A 21,601-nucleotide genomic window follows, 5' to 3' on the forward strand; every position below is an offset into this window, starting at 1 on the left:
CCTCTTCAGATAAGAGTCTTGATTCCCATCCGTCTCTGTAGCACGAGAGGAACCAGACATCTCTCCAGCTACATATTAACAGCACAATGCACTAAAACACTCACAATCTTTAAGTTCATTTACACCCAAAACAACCAAGAGAGCACAAGCAGGCCCTGAAGCAATATATGTATTGTTAAAATGTCATAGATATCATTTCTGTCCACCCAAACAACCTGCTGGTCCTTGTGCTATGGTGCCAGTGGAGGTTTTGTTGTTGTTTCCGTAGCAACAGAGCCCCATATACCAGAACAGTTTGAATGTCCACAAAGAGGTGTGTCATATAAAGAGGTGGAGGAGCGGATCATCTCACTTTTGGGTGTAACATTGTTTTCAGTTTCAATGTGAAGTCAGACACCTGGTCTAAATATAGACAGACAGATAGATAGATAGACAGACAGATAGATGGATGGATGGATGGATGGACGGACAGACAGACAGACAGATAGATAGACAGACAGATCGATCGATAGATAGATGGATAGACAGATAGATAGACAGACACAGACAGACAGACAGATCGATAGATGGATAGACAGACAGACAGACAGATAGACAGACAGATCGATCGATAGATAGATGGATAGACAGATAGATAGACACACAGATAGATAGACAGACACAGACAGACAGATCGATAGATGGACAGACAGACAGACAGACAGACAGACAGATAGATAGATAGATAGATAGATAGATAGATAGATAGATAGATAGATAGATAGATAGATAGATAGATAGATAGATAGATAGATAGATAGATAGACAGATAGATAGATAGACAGATAGATAGTATTCATTCACGGTCCCTATAATTTCATAAATCTGAAGTTGTGTGTCATATTTTAAAGACATTAAAATCTATTTAAATGTGGAGTAAAATAAAAGGAAATATCTAACAGAATCAGTAGCGCATAGCCTCCAACCGGAAGCCTTCTCGCACTGAGCGGAAGCGCAGCGGCTCCAGCTGTTATTGTTGACAGACGGAGCTTTGGGGGGAAAATGGCGGTGTCCCGTCGATCCTCACAGCACCAACAAAGCAGTCTGCAGCCGTCTCCGCGGAACGCCGTGATTGCATCCCCCCCACCGGAATCGCCGTCCGCGATTATTCCTGAATCGACGACTTTATTGAGCCCTTCGGCCTCTGGCGCAGCGGAATGCGGCGGAGCGACGATGGAGTCCGCAGCGGCCTCCTCCTCCTCCGCCTCTTCCCCAGACCGGCCCGCCCCAGCAACAGCAGCGGCCGCACTCGGCAGCTCCAGCTGCAGCAGCATTAGCTCCAGCGCGACCGCAGGCAGCCAGAGCCCCGACTCAGGGGCGGCCAGTCCCGGGGACGGAGTGTGCGGGGCCAGCGGGGCGTTCAGAGAGATGTTCGAGGCCTGTCGAAACGGAGATGTGTCACGGGTGAAGAGGCTGGTGGACTCGGTGAATGTGAACGCCAAAGACATGGCCGGACGAAAATCAACCCCTCTGCATTTCGCTGCAGGTCTGTATTTATGTATTTGCTAAATATAATCCGTGTTTTTAAGCATCTTGCTTTGTTTTTGACCTTATAAAAGAACAAAACGTCTCCTTTGTGGATTTTGGTTCCTCTAGATTTGGAGTTTATTTATACAGGCATGAGATTTTTCATTGGAGGTCTACGAATATATTCATATATACGGTTTATGTTTTCATACAGAAATTATGTATTTTAAGTGGCATGAAATATCATTACGTCATGTTTCATTTGGTTCAAATCAACAAAATAAAAATATAATTTTTCATGCGAAGCTGACACGTAATTGTACTAAATGTCCCTCATAAACTGTCTGTAAACACAATAATATCTATTCAAACTGTTCAAAAAGTTTCATAAGTAATAAATTTCGAATCAACATCGTGTTCAGGAAAACAAATTAAATGTTGGTGTTATCTAATTAGGGTGTGCTTTTAAGATTTATAATGATTGAGGGACTATATGGATTATTTACACTTAAAATGCGTCACATTGCAGCACCATGAAATTAGCTAAGTAATGACAGCTAGCTATTAAAGTTGATGAATAAAAGACTCAGAAAGATGCTTTTTTTCAGTATCATTAACACATTTTGTTTTGTGTCTCACCGAAAAAGAAAATCAAACAGGTTTGAAATGTGATCCAAATTGTTCACTCATTTTTGGGTGAACTATGCCTTTAAAAGAAATGTGTCAGATAGTTGTGGCATTTAAAAAACGTACACTTTCACAAATAGAGCATTTTTAGCTCTGATATGAATAAGATCTGATGTGTCTTTTTTTAATTCATTTCATCATTTTAGATGTATTGCATTTTAAACGGCTTGTCCTATGTAATGTTTGACAGGTTTTGGCAGAAAGGACGTGGTGGAGCATCTGCTGCAGACCGGAGCAAATGTCCATTCCCGCGACGACGGCGGTCTGATCCCGCTCCATAACGCCTGCTCGTTTGGGCACGCGGAGGTGGTCAGCCTGCTGCTGTGTAGCGGCGCGGACCCCAACGCGCGAGACAACTGGAACTACACACCTCTGCACGAGGCCGCCATCAAGGGCAAAATAGACGTGTGCATTGGTATGAATTCTTTGAGAAATGCTATTTTATCCGTTTCCAATTATAGACCAATTCTGATCATTAAAACAGCTTTAATAAAGACAAATTCTGATGGTCACCGATATATCGTTCATCCCTAGCAGTGAGGTAGTGAATCAGGTCTAATGAGTCACAGTCCACAGCTGTTGTTTAGAGCGCTGATGTGGCGTTGCTGTGTTGTAATAGTAATGTTGTTGTCCTGCAGTATTTTTCTCCTGCACCCTGACGTCATACAGCGCTGCTGAATACCCCTGTGCTGAGACAGCACTCTGTGTATGAGTCTGAGTGAGAAAACTGACAGAAACTCTGAAGCTTGCATTAGTAACATGATAAATGGGTTTGTCCGAATTCGGTGTGTTACTTTGATTAAAACTATTTCTTCAGAGTTATTTGGTGAGTGTGGAGAGCGACTGTTAGGGATGTGCAGTATATTGGTGATATGTCATTATTGGTCAGTATTATTATTTAGTAATCTGATATTTAAAACCTTTTAACAATGTGTATTTGTATTTTCATATAAACCAGGAGCCTGTAAAAACCAGTAAATAAGACCTTCATAAGCTTAAAAAGTAAAGTTGATACATTTTAGCTCCTGCTATTAATTCAACAGATGTCAATTTACATAAACATTACCCATGTTCAACCCGGCGGTGTGGTACCTCCCGCATAACAAGAGGTTTTCAGCATTAGTAATCATAAGCATGCGATTTTCATGATCTCATATTAATTGAGAGACTTGTACGGATTATTCACACTTAAAAAATGTGTCTGTCAAGCTTCAGGACCATTTAGATTAGCTAACTAATGACAGATAGTTACTAAAGCTGATGTAGAGTGGTGTTTTTTTATGACTATCATTAACATTCTGCTAAACATCTTGTTTTGTGAATAATGAAGAAAGAATTTCAAACCGGTTTAAAGTGTTTTGAAAAATGTCTTGAAAATTGTAATTGTTTTCTGTAAAACTATTTCTTATTTGGCAAGTAACTGTTAAGGATGCGCAATATATTGTAGAAAATATCTATATTAGTCAGTATTGTCATTTTTTTGATAACATGCTGATGCTGGAAACTTTTATTTTTAAACTAACGGGTATATGGTTATAAAGGGTAGGCCTATAGAATAGTTAACTACACTAGTAAACATGAACAATACTCATGCAGCATTTGTTAATCTAAGTTAATTTGTAAATTTCAGCATTTAAAATTAAACATTGTACGTTGTTAACGTTGGTGAATGTTTTAAATAAACAGTTTTCCATCTTTTCTGCTTTGCATGTAAGTGTTTTGATGGCTGAGTGTACTAAAACTGCAAAGCTAGTATGAACACTTTAGGTGGAAAAACAATGTTGATAATTGTACTTATGAACCATAACTTATAACTTTTGGTATCGGTGACTGTATTGCTTGCTTCTGTTTCTTACAGTGTTGCTCCAGCACGGCGCTGATCCGAACATCAGAAACACTGACGGCAAATCAGCTCTGGACCTGGCAGACCCTTCTGCTAAGACCGTCCTCACCGGTAACACACACACACACCTGCTTTACAGTCATTACCAACACACACAATCTGATGAGCAGACATGTAAAGGCCCACTGAGTATGTTTTTGTGGTATGCAGTATGCTAATACAGCCACAGCATTGCTGTGTGAGTGCTGTTTACCACAATGCGCTGCATTCCGGTCTGAAATATGAACCTAAGATCATTTACAGCCACATTTCCATAGTACATTAATTGATCGGACAGCTACATGTTTAAATATTTGCACACAAAGTTGGATTAAAATGCCAACTCAATTAAATGTAGGGAGGTTAATGTAACAGCCTTCTGTTTGAAACGGTGCATCCTGCATACCATTTCATATACTATTTAAAAGAGGTACTGCATGGTAAGCCACTGTAACACTAAAAATATCCACACTAGTGATGCGCGGGTCGTCTCGTAACCCGCGGGTCGGGTTGGGGCGGGTAAAGAAATTGTCACTTTATTTGCGGGGCGGGTCGGGGCGGGTCATTAAAAAAAAAAAAAAAAAAAATCCATGTATGTTGCGTGCAATTCCCTATAGCCTATATTAAATATTTGGGAATATCTATTTTCATGTTTTAAGTTCTTTGATAAGGTTACGTCACGTGACAAGTCACGAAAGCGCCAAGCAGCTACCGCTGCCAGTCACAACAAAAACAAAGAAATAAAAGTGAATATGGAAGACGAGGTGCGGGAGAAATTGAGGTCGGGAATTTACATATTTACGCGGGTACTGGGCGGGGCGGGTTGTAAAAATATATACAGTGGTGCGGGGCGGGCTGGGGCGGGCCAAATAATTTCATAAAAGCGGGACCCGTGGGTTGGAAAAATACCCGACCCGTGCATCACTAATCCACACACCGATGAATGAATCTTGCAAATCAAGTCTGTCTGACACCTGCTGTCTTTTTTTTATTTATCAGGTGAATATAAGAAGGATGAACTGTTGGAGGCAGCGAGGTGAGCTTTTGGCATACTATAATAATTTAATATCAATGTATTGCTGTTGTTTTGAGGGGGTTTCAGATGTTTGTTTGAATCCCTCAGCCGCTTGTTTCTTACGCTGGAGTCCTTTGGGAAGAATGTGCAGAGGTGTAGGTGCTACACACAACCTGGCATACTTGTATATTAATGTTTAGAAAAGTCTGACATCGGAACAGAACGGAAATCCAGGAATGAGACTTTTTTGCCACTTGGTATATAAATGTGTATTGGACAGGGGAAGTATGTTTTAAAGTAAATGTAAGAACAACTGTTATACTGTTAGTAATATTTCAAGATCAACACTTACTGGACTGAAACAACTTAGGGTTACTTGATTATCCATACATCAATTTTTGGAAAAATCATGTTAAAATGTGAGTACCAATTATGATCATTAGACTTTTGAGGAATGTTTATTTGTTCATCTCTCAGTCTCTCAATGTTTTGCCTCTTAATACGATCTACAGAGCTTGGAACATAAAACTGAAAATGTAAATATAACCTTACAAAGACACAATATTTTATGTAAGCTATATTGATTTACCCTGCAGGATTTCATCTTTCTTTTTGGCCACATAAATATCTGCAACTGCACCAAATTATATATATATGATGCTTTGCGCCTCTGAATCAAATTCAGAAATGCACCATGCTTTAATAGCTGCTCACAAAACAGTCCCATGTATTGCTGCTAGTAATAAATCGAGTATAAAGGAATGTTTTATATTTAAACTCACATTAATTTTACATGGTGCATTGAACTCTTTTATTTGAAAAGATAGTGCTGTTTCTTTAAGTACATTTGAATCTTTTTTGACTTGAAATGTTGATGAAAGTTGCCGTTCCTAACAGTGTTTGACTCCCTCTGTTTGGAAATCCTTCTTAGGAGCGGAAATGAGGAAAAGTTGATGGCACTTTTGACTCCGCTTAACGTCAACTGTCATGCCAGCGATGGACGCAAGGTAACACAGATCAGAATTACTTCATTTAATATTCAAAATGTTCCATAATGTTGGCTTTAACATTTGACATATCAGTAAATGCCAAGTAGGACTGTTTTAGATCGTTTAGAGGCCTGCTTTTGTATGTCAGTCATTTTTATAAGAGGTTTCAGTTGATCTTTGATTCCTATTGGATGCTCGTCTGACCTTCGTGAAGTTTTAGGCCAAAGCTTTTTTTGATCCTTTTCTTCTTCTATTCACAACATAATAACAGGACCTTGATTTCCCCTCAAATCCTCTGTCATCCCTGAACATTTCAGGTCACTCCCTCCCTCCAGACCTCTGTGTCTTTATATCAGGAGGGCTTTTTAGGAATGAGTTCGTTGTGGGATTGTCTCCTGTTTGTCTTGTAATGGATTTTAAGTTCTGTACTGTAACTCATGCTGTAGTACAGTGATGTAGGCTATTATTATAATTTTTTTAGAGGCTGAGTATTGTTGCTACTTTCATTTTTGTACACTTGATGCTGGTGTTTTGTATAATGATGTAATTTTGAGAGTAGCATTTTAAGTGGAATACAGCTCACACTAGTTTGATAAATTGCTTTTTTCCTCTTTTGTAGGATGCTTTGGATAAAAGCTTTCGTTAAACATGTAAATAGTTGATCACTGAACATAATGCACACTTGAATGTACTTTACATAGATTATTGGCAGTCATGTCATACCGAGGACATTGTAAACCTAGACCAAATCCCTGATCCGCTGACGTTTTGTTTTGCAGCCAGATTTTATTTGCGTCGCAGTGTTTATGTAGCAAAAATTGTATATATGCTGCGTGGTATTGTTTTTGAGCACAATACATGAGCATAGAAAATGTTTATAGGCCTAAGGGGTATGATAATAAATACAGTGGCATGCGAAAGTTTGGGAACCCCTTGCAGAATCTGTGAAAATGTGGATAATTTTACCAAAATAAGAGAGATCATACAAAATGCATGTTATTTTTTATTTAGTACTGTCCTGAGTAAGATATTTTCCATAAAAGATGTTTACATATAGTCCACAAGACAAAAAAATAGCTGAAATTATTAAAATAACCACATTCAAAAGTTTGGGAACCCTTGGTTCTTAATACTGTGTGTGGTTACCTGGATGATCTACGACTGTTTTTTTGTTTTGTGATGGTTGTTCTATGAGTCCCTTGTTTGTTCTGAACAGTTCAACTGAGCACTGTTCTTCAGAAAAATCCTCCAGGTCCTGCAGAATCTTCAGTTTTCCAGCATCTTTTGCATATTTGAACCCTTTCCAGCAGTAACTGTATGATTTTGAGATCCACCTTTTCACGCTGAGGATGATTGAGGGACTCAAACACAACAATTAAAAAAGGTTCAAACATTCACTGATGTTCCTGAAGGAAACACGATGCATTAAGAGCCGGGGGGTGAAAACTTTTTGAATTTGAAGATCAAGGTAAATTGTACTTCATTTGTCTTCCAGGAAACATGCAAGTATCTTCTGTCGCGTCAGAAGGGCAGTACTAAATGGAAAAATATGATATTTCAACAAAATAAGAAAAATTTGGACATCTTCATCCTGTTCAAAAGTTTTCACCCCCCGGCTCTTAATGCATCGTGTTTCCTTCAGGAGCATCAGTGAATGTTTGAAACTTTTTTAATTGTTGTGTTTGAGTCCCTCAATCATCCTCAGCGTGAAAAGGTGGATCTCAAAATCATACAGTTACTGCTGGAAAGGGTTCAAATATGCAAAAGATGCTGGAAAACTGAAGATTCTGCAGGACCTGGAGGATTTTTCTGAAGAACAGTGCTCAGTTGAACTGTTCAGAACAAGCAAGGGACTCATGAACATCCATCACAAAACAAAAAAACAGTCGTAGATCATCCAGGTAACCACACACAGTATTAAGAACCAAGGGTTCCCAAACTTTTGAATGGGGTTATTTTAATAATTTCAGCTATTTTTTTGTCTTGTGGACTATATGTAAACATCTTCTATGGAAAATATCTTACTCAGGACAGTACTAAATAAAAAATAACATGCATTTTGTATGATCTCTCTTATTTTGGTAAAATTATCCACATTTTCACAGATTCTGCAAGGGGTTCCCAAACTTTCGATCCCCACTGTATATATGTTGTCATTTGTTTTGTATAGAATAATGTATTGTAAATGATGTTGAAAATGAAATTGTGTGTATATGTATGTAGGATTTTAAAGAATTAATACTTTTATTCCACGAAGATGCATTAAATTGATCAAAAGTGACAGTAAAGATATTTCTAATGTTACAAAAGATTTCAATTTCAAATAAATTCTGTTCTTTGCAACTTTCTATTCCTCAAAGTGAAAGATAACACAATGTATCTACAAAAATATTAAGCAGCACAACTTTTTCAATGCTGATTAATAATAATTAATGTAGGTTCATGTGACATTGAAGCCTGAAAGATGTTAATTTCAGCATACATCACAGTAATAAATTACATTTTGAAATCTATTAAACTACAAAATAGTTAGGCTATTTTAAATTGTAGTAATATTTCTTTTTTTACTGCATTTTGATCAACTTCTTGCAGCCTTGGTGAGTGTAAATGAAACTTAAAAAATCTCACAGGCTTTTGAACAGTAGTATTTCATATTGGTGTTATATTGGCCATTTAGAATGTCGGCTGTAGCATTTATCATCCTGTGTGAACTGATTCCTAAAAACTAATAAAGTAGATTTAAGATAGGATGCTGTAGCTGTTGAATTATTAGGTTTTAAGCACCAGTCGGCTTTGATGGATATGTTAGTTAATAGCTAATTTTTTGTTTTGTTTTGTTTTTTGTTCTGGCGACATTCAGTCAACATCTCAAAAAATGCTGGTAAGTTTATTTTGTGAAACAGAAATGAGTTTTATTTGGTCTTCTGTGATTTTATTGTTTATTTTTCCTTTCGATTTGTTTTCAATTTTTGTCCCTAAAAAAAAACAAGCCATCCATATGCTGGTTCACACTTAAAACGCACAGAAACCTGCCTTATTTTCTGCTGGTCACAATCCATCAATCAACCAGTAGCTCGGCTAACGTGTCGTTGACTCCTGCAGGTTCTGAAAACAAGGCTTTCATTTACGTCTTTATTTGACTTTTTTACAATACTTGTCTAAATTGTCTGCCTCTGCAAGAACTCCATGTTTCCCCCACCTGCGCATCCATGCATCGCCTCACGTTCTTCAATCCGTTTGTTTGATTTGTTGTGATCAGCACGCATGCTCTCCACGAACGTGGTATTTAACTCCTGATTTCTCTTTGACATCCTGTCCTGTTTAGTTCCATTGTGTGTATGCTAGAAACGTTGCACTGTTGCCCATTGCTTGTGCTGTACTACATAATAGTGACATGAACATGAATGTTGCCTTTCCATCCTGCACCGAATAATATAATTCTCTCAGACAATGCAGGCAGATCTTCATTACTAAATGGCTGCGTTGAGATCGGTTGTCATGCTGATTGTTTTGCTGTGGTTGTGTTCAGACTTTCATATAGGCATCTCACCATTATTTCTTCATTTTTCACTGCATGAACTGGGAACGAATTTGTAACTTCTTAGGCTATTTTAAATTACTAGTGGTTTGAGTCACTTATCTCCTCTTAAGTGATCGAGCTCAAGCCAGATTCATCAGTTGTTCAGAGAGATCGCAGATATAAAGGCCTACTTGCACCAAGAGGCAATAGTTCACAACAGTGAGCGCTTTTAGTGTTTAGATGTTGCAGTATTTACATTTTTTCCCCCCATTTTCTCCAAATGAATTTCAATAAATAATTTGAAGCCATAAATCAAACCAACCACTCTTACAGGAGCATTACAAACCTGCTGGTCTGTGCACTTGAAGCAATGCAAATGATGTAATTTAATAAAAAATGATGGTACAGTATAAACCTATTGGCTTAGAATCATCAACTGTACATGTAAAATCAAAATATCATTGGATTCTTATGTCATTTGCAATGCTTTATGAGCTTGTGGTTGGCGCTGAGCTCTTTTGCATCTATTTCTGTTTCCATGGTACCATTGATTTTCTCTGATTGGTGGGTCTGTCTTAAGGATTATGGGTAGAGACACTGACTTTTTCACTTTTTTAAGGCATGTGAAATAATTGAGAAGCTATAAAAGAACTTAAAACTGAGTGGCATTAAAATCTTAAAAAATGAGGAAAGAAAGCAACTAACTAAACAAGTATGACATACTGAATATCATTTTTCTTTGACTATATACAACACTTCCAAATAAGTAGGCTTAAAGTCTTATTTAAATGTAATTAAATAAATTCAATACAACTAAAACATCCTATATATGAACTGTACATGTGGACGAAGTCAAATACACCTTTCTTCTATAATTTGTTCCGTTTTTGGTGCGAGTAGGCCTTTACATGTTCTTTCCGATGTTTATTTAAGTCCGTATATTTATAATTAGTGTGGATGCTAGAACACGTACCACTTCTATCACAAAGAAAGTAGTTTCAAAACCGAAATACATTACACAGAGCAGATCTGCTTGTAACCCATAATGGGATGGGTTACAAGCAGGTTTACATAATTATTTGAGGTTGGGTTTTTGCAGCAAGCACTTGTATTATTGATGATCACTTATTTAGCTTGATTGTATTCAGACAGGCTAATAATATTTCTCTGGTTCTTTTGCAGTCCACTCCTCTTCACCTGGCCGCTGGGTATAATCGAGTGCGTATTGTGCAGCTGCTGCTGCAGTACGGTGCTGACGTCCATGCCAAAGACAAAGGGTGAGAAACATCTACGACTTGTCATCTCTCTCTTTAACATGTGGTGTCCAGTATGGAAGTCGACGTGCAATGCAACCTATTGTTTTACTTCCATAATGACTTTCAAAAATTCAAGAAGTAAATGATAGGCTGATTAGGATATTATAATAACTTTTTTTTTTTTGAATAGTGTGCATATATTATATGTAATGTTATATACACTACTGTTAAAATTTGAGGTAATTAATATAATTTTTTTCAAAGATTAATACTTTTAACCATCAATAATTAATTAAACTGATCAAAAATGATAGTGACAATAGATTTCTATTTTTTTTCTTTTTAAACTTGCTATTCATAAAAGTATCATGGTTTCTATAAATATATGAAGTGGCACTTTAACTGTTTTTAACATTGATAAATGTTTCTTGAGCAGCTAATCAGAACATTAGAATGATATGATGTATAGGAATGTAAATGTATTAGGAAATATGGCTGTTTTTGATTTCGCGTTGGCTTTAAATGCTTTAATCATGATCTTTTGAATAATTCTGAAGTTTTGCTCTCTCTCTCTGTCAGTGGTCTAGTTCCTTTGCATAATGCCTGCTCTTATGGTCACTATGAGGTCACAGAGCTCCTGCTGAAGGTAAAGAAAACAATCCAGCCAATACTTACTGATCACAATGTATTAGCTCCCCCAGCACTGATATAAGCACAGGTGCTTTATTTTTTTGATTATTAGTTACAATATAATACACATGATTAATGCTTTCTTGTTTGTCTCACTCGCAGCACGGGGCGTGCGTTAATGCCATGGACCTGTGGCAGTTCACGCCGCTGCACGAGGCGGCCAGTAAGAATCGAGTGGAGGTGTGTTCTCTGCTGCTGAGTCACGGCGCTGATCCCACACTGCTCAACTGCCACGGCAAGAGCGCAGTGGATGTGGCGCCCACACCTGAACTGAAAGAGAGACTCACCTGTAAGTGACATGCAGGCTGCTTTCTTTTCAGTATCATTGTATTTGATGAATATCCAATGCCCATTTCTTACTAATTTTGGGTTATTGATTCCCAAAATACTGCCTGTTTTCTTCTCTAGGAAGTCACACTTTCTCAATCTGATGATGCTATGGAATTATGCATTTCATAGCATTTTTGCTTTTAGCAATCATTTGTCAGGCGAAGAAGACTCGTACTATCTATTAATAAGCAAAAAACTGCAACAAAGAAATGATTCCCATTGACCGATTCCTATGAACTATTTGTTCTGTTCTCAGCTGATATTCACATTTAATATTTGGACTTTTTTTCTTTTTCTAAGATGCAGGGCTGTTAGTTAGTAATCGTTTGACTTTTGTGATTTCCTTCATCCAGATGAGTTCAAAGGACACACGCTTTTGCAAGCGGCCCGCGAGGCGGACATGGCAAAGGTCAAGAAAACTGCTCAAGAGATCATCAGCTTCAAACACCCTCACTCGCACGACTCTGCTCTGGTGAGCACATTACATGGTCTCCTCTGAATCCTGAGGGTTTTAATGATGTGTTTATTAAAATGTCTTTATGATGTTTGCAGCACTGCGCCGTAGCCTCTCCTCATCCCAAACGCAAACAGGTTACAGAGCTGCTGCTACGGAAAGGTGCCAACATTCACGAGAAGAACAAGGAGTGAGTGTTCAAATTTAGATATGAGAAAATAATTATTTGAAACAATTTTCACTCCAAAATTGCTAGTAAGCTTCACAAATAATTACAATTAAATGGCAAGTAAGACATTCTCAAATTGACATTCTTTCTCCTTCTAGTTTTATGACTCCGTTCCACGTTGCGTCTGAACGAGGTCATAATGATGTGCTTGAAGTCCTTCAGAAACACGGAGCAAAGGTACAAGCATCCTCACACTGCATGGAACTAATTTTTAGGAAAAAATCCAAGTTTTAGGAAATAATGAGCCAATTTGCTATGTGTCATCTACATAGGCATCTACCTCGCCTGTTATATTATCTCTTGTACCCTACATTGAATATTATGCCAGACTCCAGGGCTTCATTTTTTTTTTTTATAAATCAATTTGTAAATGATTAAACAATAATCAATTCAGATTGTTATATATTGTGCTATACTAGTGATTTTTAAACCCTGGCTTGCGACCCACCCGAGGCTTAAAGATGGGTCACCAGGATGATTTAAGGAAAATGTATATATATGTATTTAACAAAGTTCAAGACTTGAGGCGGGAACCGGCAAACGTAACTTCTTAAAACAAATAAATCTAAACAACGAAATGAAAGCAAGCGGCAGCCACCTCACAGCGCGTATCTGTCTCTCCGTGTTTGCGCTCTGGATATCATCAAAGGTAGTGTCGGATGTTGTAGCCAATCACAGCCAATCTGTTGATTTCTTGACCGCAGCAGCCAATCAGAGGTGTTTCAGAATTCACTCACTGCTCAAAACGCTAGCGTTTATTTCAGTCCTGAATTCTTCAAGCTTATCCTCTGATTATAACAAAGTGTAGACACGATGTAAATAAAATATTTATTGTGCAGTGTAGAATTTTCTGAGTATGTGATAAACTGAAATGAATGACAACTCAGTGATTTTTAAGGTAGCGCTATTTGTGTGCTTTCTTGTGCATAATCCATCATTTGAATAAAAGTAAAAAAAAAAAAAAAACTTATCTAATCAAAATACAATAAAAACTGTAATATTGTAAAATATTATTGCAAATTAAAATGAACTAAAACAAACTGTATTTGAATATATTTTCAAGTATAATTTATTCCTGTGATGCAAAGCATTTTTCAGCATCATTACTCCAGTCTTCAGTGTCACATGATCCTTCAGAAATCATTCTAATATGCTGATTTGCTGCTCAAGAAAAAATTCTTATAATTTTCAGTGATGAAAACATGATGCTGCTTCATATTCTTGGTCTTCTTACTAAACCCAAAGTTCCCTCTGTGTGTGTGTGTGTGTGTGTGTGTGTGTGTTTAGGTGAACGCTGTGGACACGCTGGGACAGACAGCCCTGCACAGGGCGGCCCTTGCCGGTCACATCCAAACTTGCAGACAATTGCTGAGTTACGGAGCTGACCCGTCAATTGTTTCACTGCAGGGCTTCACTGCGTCACAGATGGGCAATGAAGCTGTACAGCAAATACTCAATGGTACAATTACAGTGTCACATCCATTACTCTTAAGTAGAGCTGGGCAATATTGGAGAAAAAAAAACGCAATGATTTTTTTCATATCAGTTGATATCGATAATTATCACGATAAATGTCAAATCTTTATTTCTTTCAAGTTTAAAGCCATATTTTTGCTCCAAAGTGAAAGTTGTAGAAACCAGACCATTAATTTTCCTTAAATATCTAAATAGAAAAATAAATTTCTTAGCTTCTGCATGTTCTAACGAGTGATATTGTTTCAAATCAAGAAACAGGTTTGGGTTTTATTAATAATAATATCACTTTTTTGTCTCTTGGGTACATTTGATAGTAGCTTGAGTTAGGATGCAGAGGTACATTTTTGTTCATTATCAAAATCAGTAACATCTGTAAAAAAATTGAAGCAACCTCAGTTTTATGGTTAAAGTTATTCTGACCATTTTTTTTTACATTTATTATTGATCTCCTTTAGTAGCAATAGCATACATTTAATTCATGATAAACACAGTTAAAACCACACATATAGCACCTCAATACGATGGTAAAAATATAACTATATGATTTTTAGGTAGCCTATTTGATTGAAAAACAGTAAAAACATTGACTATAAATGCACACATGCTATAGCTTAATCTAACATACTATAATTATATACCATTACTCCTGTAATAAAATTCTATATGAATATCCCACATTTCTGCCACAATACCATGGTGCAGTGAGTGTTACTACAGTAAATCCATGGTAAATGATGGCGATGTGATTGAAAAGCCTTCTGACTGTCTCGTTGCACACAGTGTTTCTCCTGTTTGGCTATAAACTAGTTTAAATCAGTCATTTGTTCATCGCTGAATTCAAGCGCTTTACTCTGGATCTGCCAGTGCTGTTTAATGCTCGCGTAACCGAGTCAACGCATCTGCTCTAGTGAGCTTGCTATATATTATATCGCGATAATTATCGTTATCGAATTATCGCCCAGCCCTACTCTTAATTCTTATTACAGTAAGATTAATGAACTATCATTCACTTTCACTATCATCTGTCCATTTATCCAAACAGCACCATGTCCTGAATTTATGATTTTTCTGCATTTATTTCTTCAGAGAACATTCCTCCTCGTAATTCGGATGTGGATTACCGCTTTCTCGAGGCTGCTAAAGCCGGAGACCTTGATACAGTGAAGGTAAAAAACTGTTTTAGAGTTTACCACGTTTAAAGTTAGTGTGGACAAAATCTATTTCACTAGCAATGTGACATCATCATTAAATGTCCTATTTTATAAGGAACAAAATCTGTTCTAAAGATTTCAAATCAGGAAATCAATAAATATTTATTAATTTGTTGCCAATTTGTCTGTGTATCTTCCATAGCAACTGTGCTCGCCTCAAAACGTGAACTGTCGTGACCTGGAGGGCCGTCACTCCACCCCGCTGCATTTTGCTGCAGGCTACAACCGTGTGGCTGTGGTGGAATACCTGTTGCATCATGGGGCCGACGTGCACGCTAAAGATAAAGGGTACGATCATCTTCATCTGAATTAGCGTGACTGTCGTTGCACTGTGTCTGAATTATCTGATTTTAACTTGTTCTCTTTCTTTGTCAGTGGTCTGGTTCCTTTGCACAACGCGTGTTCGTACGGTCACTATGAGGTGGCAGAGTTGCTGGTGAGACATGGAGCGTCTGTGAACGTGGCAGACCTTTGGAAGTTCACACCACTGCATGAGGCTGCAGCCAAGGGCAAATATGAGATCTGCAAACTACTGCTCAAGGTTTGATACATCAGATGGAGAAATCATGCACATGTTGGCATATTTATAAATATCACGATTGTGTGGGAATTAAAATATCAATGATATTTAGTGTTAACCAGTTACCTAGCTGGGGACTATTTACAGGTGCTGCGTCATATCACTGCGCCTGCTGCACCCAATGGTACGGCAGCAAAGTTCCTTGATTATTACGCCAGAATGAGAGTATAGTTCCTAGCCATATCGGCCTAGAAAATCGCAACTTTTCATTTTCCGTCAGTTTTAGTACACGATGAAACTACAGAAGAGTCAAGCTTTAAATAGGAAAATTAACTCTTTGGTCATTTTAGAGGGAGATGCTAATGGTCTAATCCGATTCAATGATCTATGCTAAGCTATGCTAAAAGTTCTACCGCCAGATCGGCTGAATGGATTCGAAAACGGTAAAACTCAACTGTTTAACTCTTGGGAGAGTTGGAAAATGAGCCTATTTTCAAAAATAGTGGAGTGTTCCTTTAAATCCAGTTAAACCGGAGTCATTTTGTGTGCTTCTTTACGTGCTATTTTTTCTCTCTCTTTAGTTTAAGGTGAAGTTGTGCCTTCCGCATCAACTTGATTTCAGAACGATGTATTTCTAATTAAAAAATTTCAGCCTTAAATGTGCCTAATGTAGGATTAATGATTATTATTAAGAGTGTAACACAGCCCTTTTGCAGTAACACCACTACTCTCCCTTTAGCATGGTGCAGACCCATCTAAGAAGAACCGTGATGGCAACACGGCTCTGGACATGGTAAAGGACGGAGACACAGACATCCAGGACCTTCTGCGTGGAGACGCCGCCCTGCTGGATGCCGCTAAGAAGGGCTGTTTGGCCCGAGTGCAGAAGCTCTGCAGCCCTGAGAATATCAACTGCAGAGACACACAGGGCAGGAACTCCACACCACTGCATCTTGCAGGTAACGTACCATAAGCCACATTCATCATTCGACATGCATTTATCTCATCTCTCTGGTGGTTTAATGATGAATTCATTCGTTTTTGATCAGCTGGTTACAATAACCTGGAGGTGGCCGAGTATCTCCTGGAGCACGGAGCTGATGTGAATGCTCAGGATAAAGGAGGACTGATCCCTCTGCATAACGCTGCTTCATATGGGGTGAGAAAATAGGGGATGCGGGAAGGTCAGAGGTCTTAGTATGGATAAATTACTTTATCTATGAAGGATGGGTTTTGTAGAATAGAAAATTACAGAAAGGATTCCTGATATTTATACACTACTGTTCAAATGTTTGGGGTCGGTAAGATTTTTGTATTTAAAAGGTCTCTTATTCTCACCAAACCTGCATTTATTTGATCAAACATACAGTAATATTATGAAATATTATTATAATTTAAAATAACTGTTTACTATTTGAATATATTTTGAAATGTAATTTATTCTTGTGATATAACGCAGAATTTTCAGCATCATAACTCCAGTCTTCAGTGTCACATGATCCTTCAGAAATCAATCTAATATGCTGATTTGTTGCTCATAAAAACATTTCTGTTTATTATCATTTTTCATAATATCTGTGCTGCTTAACATTTTTGTGGATTCTTTGATAAATGGAAAGTTCAGAAGATGATTTTACACAATATTTTGTCATTTTCATTATGTATTAAACTATATTGTCATTAGGAAATGCTCAAAATGGCTAAATATTGGGTGATTGGACTGTCTAGCAGTAGCGTTTATGAAGTTGTACCCAGTAATGAACAGCAATATTGTAGCATAATGTGTAATTGCCTTCTCTGTCCAGCATGTGGATATCGCCGCCCTCCTGATCAAGTTTAACACGTGCGTGAATGCAACAGATAAGTGGGCGTTCACACCGCTGCATGAGGCTGCACAAAAGGGCCGCACACAGCTGTGTGCACTGCTGCTGGCACACGGTGCTGACCCTACCATGAAGAACCAGGAGGGACAGACGGCTCTGGACCTGGCCACGGTAAACACTACGGCAGCTGATAATACTGTAGTTAAGAAAAATTACAAGTTGACTTCAGTTGAACCCTATAAAGCCTGTCATATTAAATAATAGTCAGAAAAATCTCTTTTTAAAAAAAGTTTTAAATCTAAATGTTTTTTACTTGAGTATCAAATTTGATTCTGTATTGACTGTAGTATGAAATTCATTGTCCTTCATCTGCTCTCTGTGTCTGTCAGGCTGACGATATCCGTGCTCTGCTGATGGACGCCATGCCCCCTGATGCTCTACCCAGCTGTTTCAAACCGCAGGCCACCGTGCTCAGCGCCGCTCTCATATCACCCGCCTCCACACCCTCCTGCCTCTCCGCTGCCTCCAGCATCGATAACCTGGCCGGGCCCCTCTGCGACGGGGCCAGTGGAGGGGCTACAGGTCCCGCTGATGGGGCTACCGGAACTGAGCGCAAGGAAGGAGATGGTGAGGAACAAAAGAACCGTCACAGAGTTATTGGTTTAGGAATCACGCTACATTGATCACACTGTGTAGCTTTGATTCACTTCTGATTCAGACTCCGCTGAACACTCTGTATGGTTTTGATTCTCCAAAAAGAACCACATAATTTGTTTGGGAATCAGACTATACTATTTTTGTGTAATTATTTTTTTTTGATAATGTGAGTTTCTTCTCAGTTGTCATCTTGTCCAGCATATTTTAATTTGTTAAATTTTTTTGGCCCTGTAGCTGTCTTGGATATGAACATCTCACAATTCATGAAGAGTCTGGGGCTTGAACATTTGAGGGACATCTTCGAGAGAGAACAGGTGAGAAAATTGGAGACATCTTTGACAGAGACATCTTGTGGAAGGATGTTTCAAGATTTCCTCATGTTTTTAATGCCGTGTCCATTAGATCACTCTGGATGTGTTGGCCGATATGGGTCACGAGGAACTCAAGGAGATCGGCATCAATGCTTACGGACACCGTCATAAACTCATCAAAGGCATCGAGAGGCTGCTAGGAGGACAGCAGGGTGAGTGTCCATCTCATAAAACTGCTCCTAAATGCTGCTACCGATTGAATCCGTATATTTTCATTCCATTTGAATCTTATCTGTACGCACAGGTGCCAACCCATACCTGACGTTCCACTGCACCAATCAGGGCACAGTTTTGATCGACCTGGCCGTGGATGATAAAGAGTTTCAATCTGTTGAGGAAGAGGTACAAACATAAACAGCTCTTGGCTGTATCAGACGCCCATCTGCTTTGGCTGTGTGATGAGTGTTTGTTTGTTTTTTTGGGCACAGATGCAAAGCACAATTCGGGAGCACAGGGACGGAGGAAACGCAGGTGGCGTTTTCAGCCGATACAATGTCATCAAGGTAAAACACACCAAATGCATTCAACATTAGTGATATTTAACTCTTTTAAAATAGGTATTGATGTCCAAAAAAGGTTTACATAAACATACTGTATGATCACATTGTTCTGATAGATGTGGGTAAATGATCTAGCTTTATATATGATATCGTAAATATCAGTTCTACTCTTGAGCTAAATCTTACGGAAATTGTCCTGTAGATCCAGAAGGTGGTGAATAAGAAACTGAGAGAGCGATACACACACAGGCAGAAAGAGATCGCAGACGAGAATCACAACCACCACAATGAACGAATGCTGTTTCATGGTAAGCGATCTGATGCTTCTATATTGACTTCTTATTGATCTTTTTTTGTTCTGAAAGGATGCACTAAATTGCTTAACAATTGCAGCAACATTACACAGTGCTGTGCTTTTTGTCAATAAATAAATGTGCTATAAAAATGCCACTGTTGTTATATTTGGCTCTTGTTTTGTTCATACTGTAGTTTTTGTTTAATTTTAATAGTTTTCATTATCATAATCCTTTTTTTTTTTTTTTTTTGCAATTGTTCTTTTTTTCCAGGATCTCCATTCATAAATGCCATCATCCATAAAGGATTTGATGAGCGTCATGCGTACATCGGTGGGATGTTTGGAGCTGGCATATATTTTGCAGAGAACTCCTCTAAGAGTAACCAGTACGTCTATGGCATCGGTGGCGGCACAGGCTGCCCCACTCACAAAGACCGCTCCTGTTATGTGTGCCACAGGTACATTTACACACATGACACGATAAGAGATGCAACATAAACAGTTCATTATGCGTTACTGCACTAGACGGTTTTCATATTTGTTGATTTCCCACAGGCAAATGTTGTTCTGCCGTGTGACATTGGGAAAGTCCTTCCTGCAGTTCAGCGCCATGAAGATGGCCCACGCTCCCCCTGGACATCATTCTGTGATCGGCCGTCCCAGTGTCAACGGCCTGGCCTACGCCGAGTACGTGATCTACCGCGGAGAACAGGTACGGCTGTAAAAGAAAAGCTGCTGATTAAAATACAATTTTACTTTATACGATACAGATAGTTTCAAAGCAGCTTCACAGCAATAAACAGGAAAATAATAGAATTAGTGATGCAAAATTCATCAAATAGCTCTAAAATAGATTCAGATCAAGCAGGGTCCAATGAATTGCGTCCTTTTTTTGTTCGTTTTATTTTTTTTCTGTTTTAATTTTTAGGAGTTTCATTATAAATGGTTAAATTTAATGTCTAATTAATTAAAATCATGAATTTATCTACAATTTATTTTAAAAATGGACAGAAATAAAAATTTTATGGCCATGTGAAAGTATTTTTGCCAGATTGCATGTTTTCTGTTATAAAGGCTTATACATTTTAACAATTAATTTAAAAATGTAACAAAAAATTTTTTTTTTTAGAGCTCTATGAAATGGGGTTTATTTTTTATCAGTTTTTTTTTTTTTTCAAATTCCAAATTTTTTTTATTCTGAAACATTTTTAACTTAAATTTAGCAACTTTAGTGACAATCTACATTACATTTTTTTTTTTTTGACTGGATTCTGTCTGCCTAGGGACCTAAGCTTAAGTCACTTCAGTGTTGATTCAGATTTGCTTCAATAAATGTGTGAAGTTTATCAATTATTAAACCAGTTTAATTCAGGTGTAAGCAGCTCTACAAAGATAAGTGTCGTTATTCAACTTGTGTCAGTTCAGTGTTGATTCAATTCAGTTCAGTAACAGTGTTGATGTTACAAAATTTGTCACTTATGAACAAATTTGGTTCAGCTAGAAAGAAGCAGCTCTACAGAAGACAGTAGCTCAGTTCAGTTTAAGTTTTGTTTTGTTCTCATCCAATAGTGCGCAGCACCCTTATGAAAGAGACTGCAAGCTGTGATGTATTAGTGTGACTGATGTGTGCTAATGTGTGGCGCTGTTGTTGTTTTCCAGGCCTACCCAGAGTATTTCATCACTTATCAGATAGTAAAGCCGGACAGCACGCCTCAGTCCTCCACAGGAGCAGAGCAGAAATCATAGTCAGACACTGCGTTTCTACACTCACTCACTCATCACTCGCTCGCTCGCTCACTCATTCTTTCTCACTCTCATTGCACAATGGAAATGTGAACTTTCCCATGTACCCACGTCTTGGAATTCCCATGTATGAATTATGAATTTGCACTTTTAAAAACAAGTTACTTAAGTTATTTGAAAATAGTTGCAATTGTGAAGTCTAATGTACAGGTAGTATAAAGAAAACATGTAAAACTGACTGTGTTTAACGATGCTATTTGAGTTGTATTTTAATGGAACTTTTTTTTTTTGTTGAGTCTGTTAATTTCTTTTAAATAAATCTCATCAGAACAAGACTAATTCATATGACTTGCTTTTGATTGTTTATTTATATGGAATGTTATTGCCTTTATTATCTCTGCATTTTAAGGTGGAGTTGCAAAGGGGGTAAAAATAATAGTTGACGAT

At 38.0% G+C, this 21,601-nt stretch overlaps 1 protein-coding gene across 2 annotated transcripts; it reads left to right on the forward strand.

The window, feature by feature from the left end:
- The first annotated feature begins 981 nt into the window (after positions 1-981).
- Positions 982-21,498, forward strand: tnksb (tankyrase, TRF1-interacting ankyrin-related ADP-ribose polymerase b). Of its 2 annotated transcripts, XM_079420177.1 has the most exons (28): positions 982-1,525; positions 2,384-2,608; positions 4,052-4,147; positions 5,075-5,111; positions 6,022-6,097; positions 8,940-8,960; positions 10,782-10,876; positions 11,435-11,501; positions 11,648-11,834; positions 12,229-12,347; positions 12,428-12,519; positions 12,657-12,735; positions 13,846-14,017; positions 15,121-15,200; positions 15,388-15,533; positions 15,621-15,786; positions 16,505-16,724; positions 16,815-16,924; positions 17,571-17,759; positions 17,978-18,215; positions 18,480-18,559; positions 18,648-18,768; positions 18,861-18,958; positions 19,045-19,119; positions 19,319-19,424; positions 19,683-19,869; positions 19,967-20,123; positions 21,071-21,498. In XM_079420177.1, exons 1-28 carry the CDS (start codon positions 1,042-1,044, stop codon positions 21,155-21,157), a joined length of 3,810 nt encoding a protein of 1,269 aa, XP_079276303.1. In that variant the 5' UTR covers positions 982-1,041; the 3' UTR covers positions 21,158-21,498. The 2 variants fall into 2 exon arrangements, with proteins under 2 accessions (XP_079276303.1, XP_079276304.1); XM_079420178.1 differs by lacking the exon at positions 8,940-8,960.
- The last annotated feature ends 103 nt before the right edge of the window (positions 21,499-21,601 follow it).

The sequence above is a fragment of the Barbus barbus genome (genome assembly GCF_936440315.1).
Source record: "Barbus barbus genome assembly, chromosome: 6".
NCBI classification, from domain to species: Eukaryota; Metazoa; Chordata; class Actinopteri; order Cypriniformes; family Cyprinidae; genus Barbus; species Barbus barbus.

What these genes read in the sequence shown, in the direction of transcription:
- tnksb (XM_079420177.1), top strand. Translation starts at nt 1,042, where the DNA reads ATGGCGGTGTCCCGTCGATCCTCACAGCACCAACAAAGCAGTCTGCAG. An exon ending in ATGCCAGCGATGGACGCAAG is followed by an intron (nt 6,098 to 8,939) that starts GTAACACAGATC and finishes GGCGACATTCAG; the next exon opens with TCAACATCTCAAAAAATGCT. An exon ending in GTGCACGCTAAAGATAAAGG is followed by an intron (nt 15,534 to 15,620) that starts GTACGATCATCT and finishes TTTCTTTGTCAG; the next exon opens with TGGTCTGGTTCCTTTGCACA.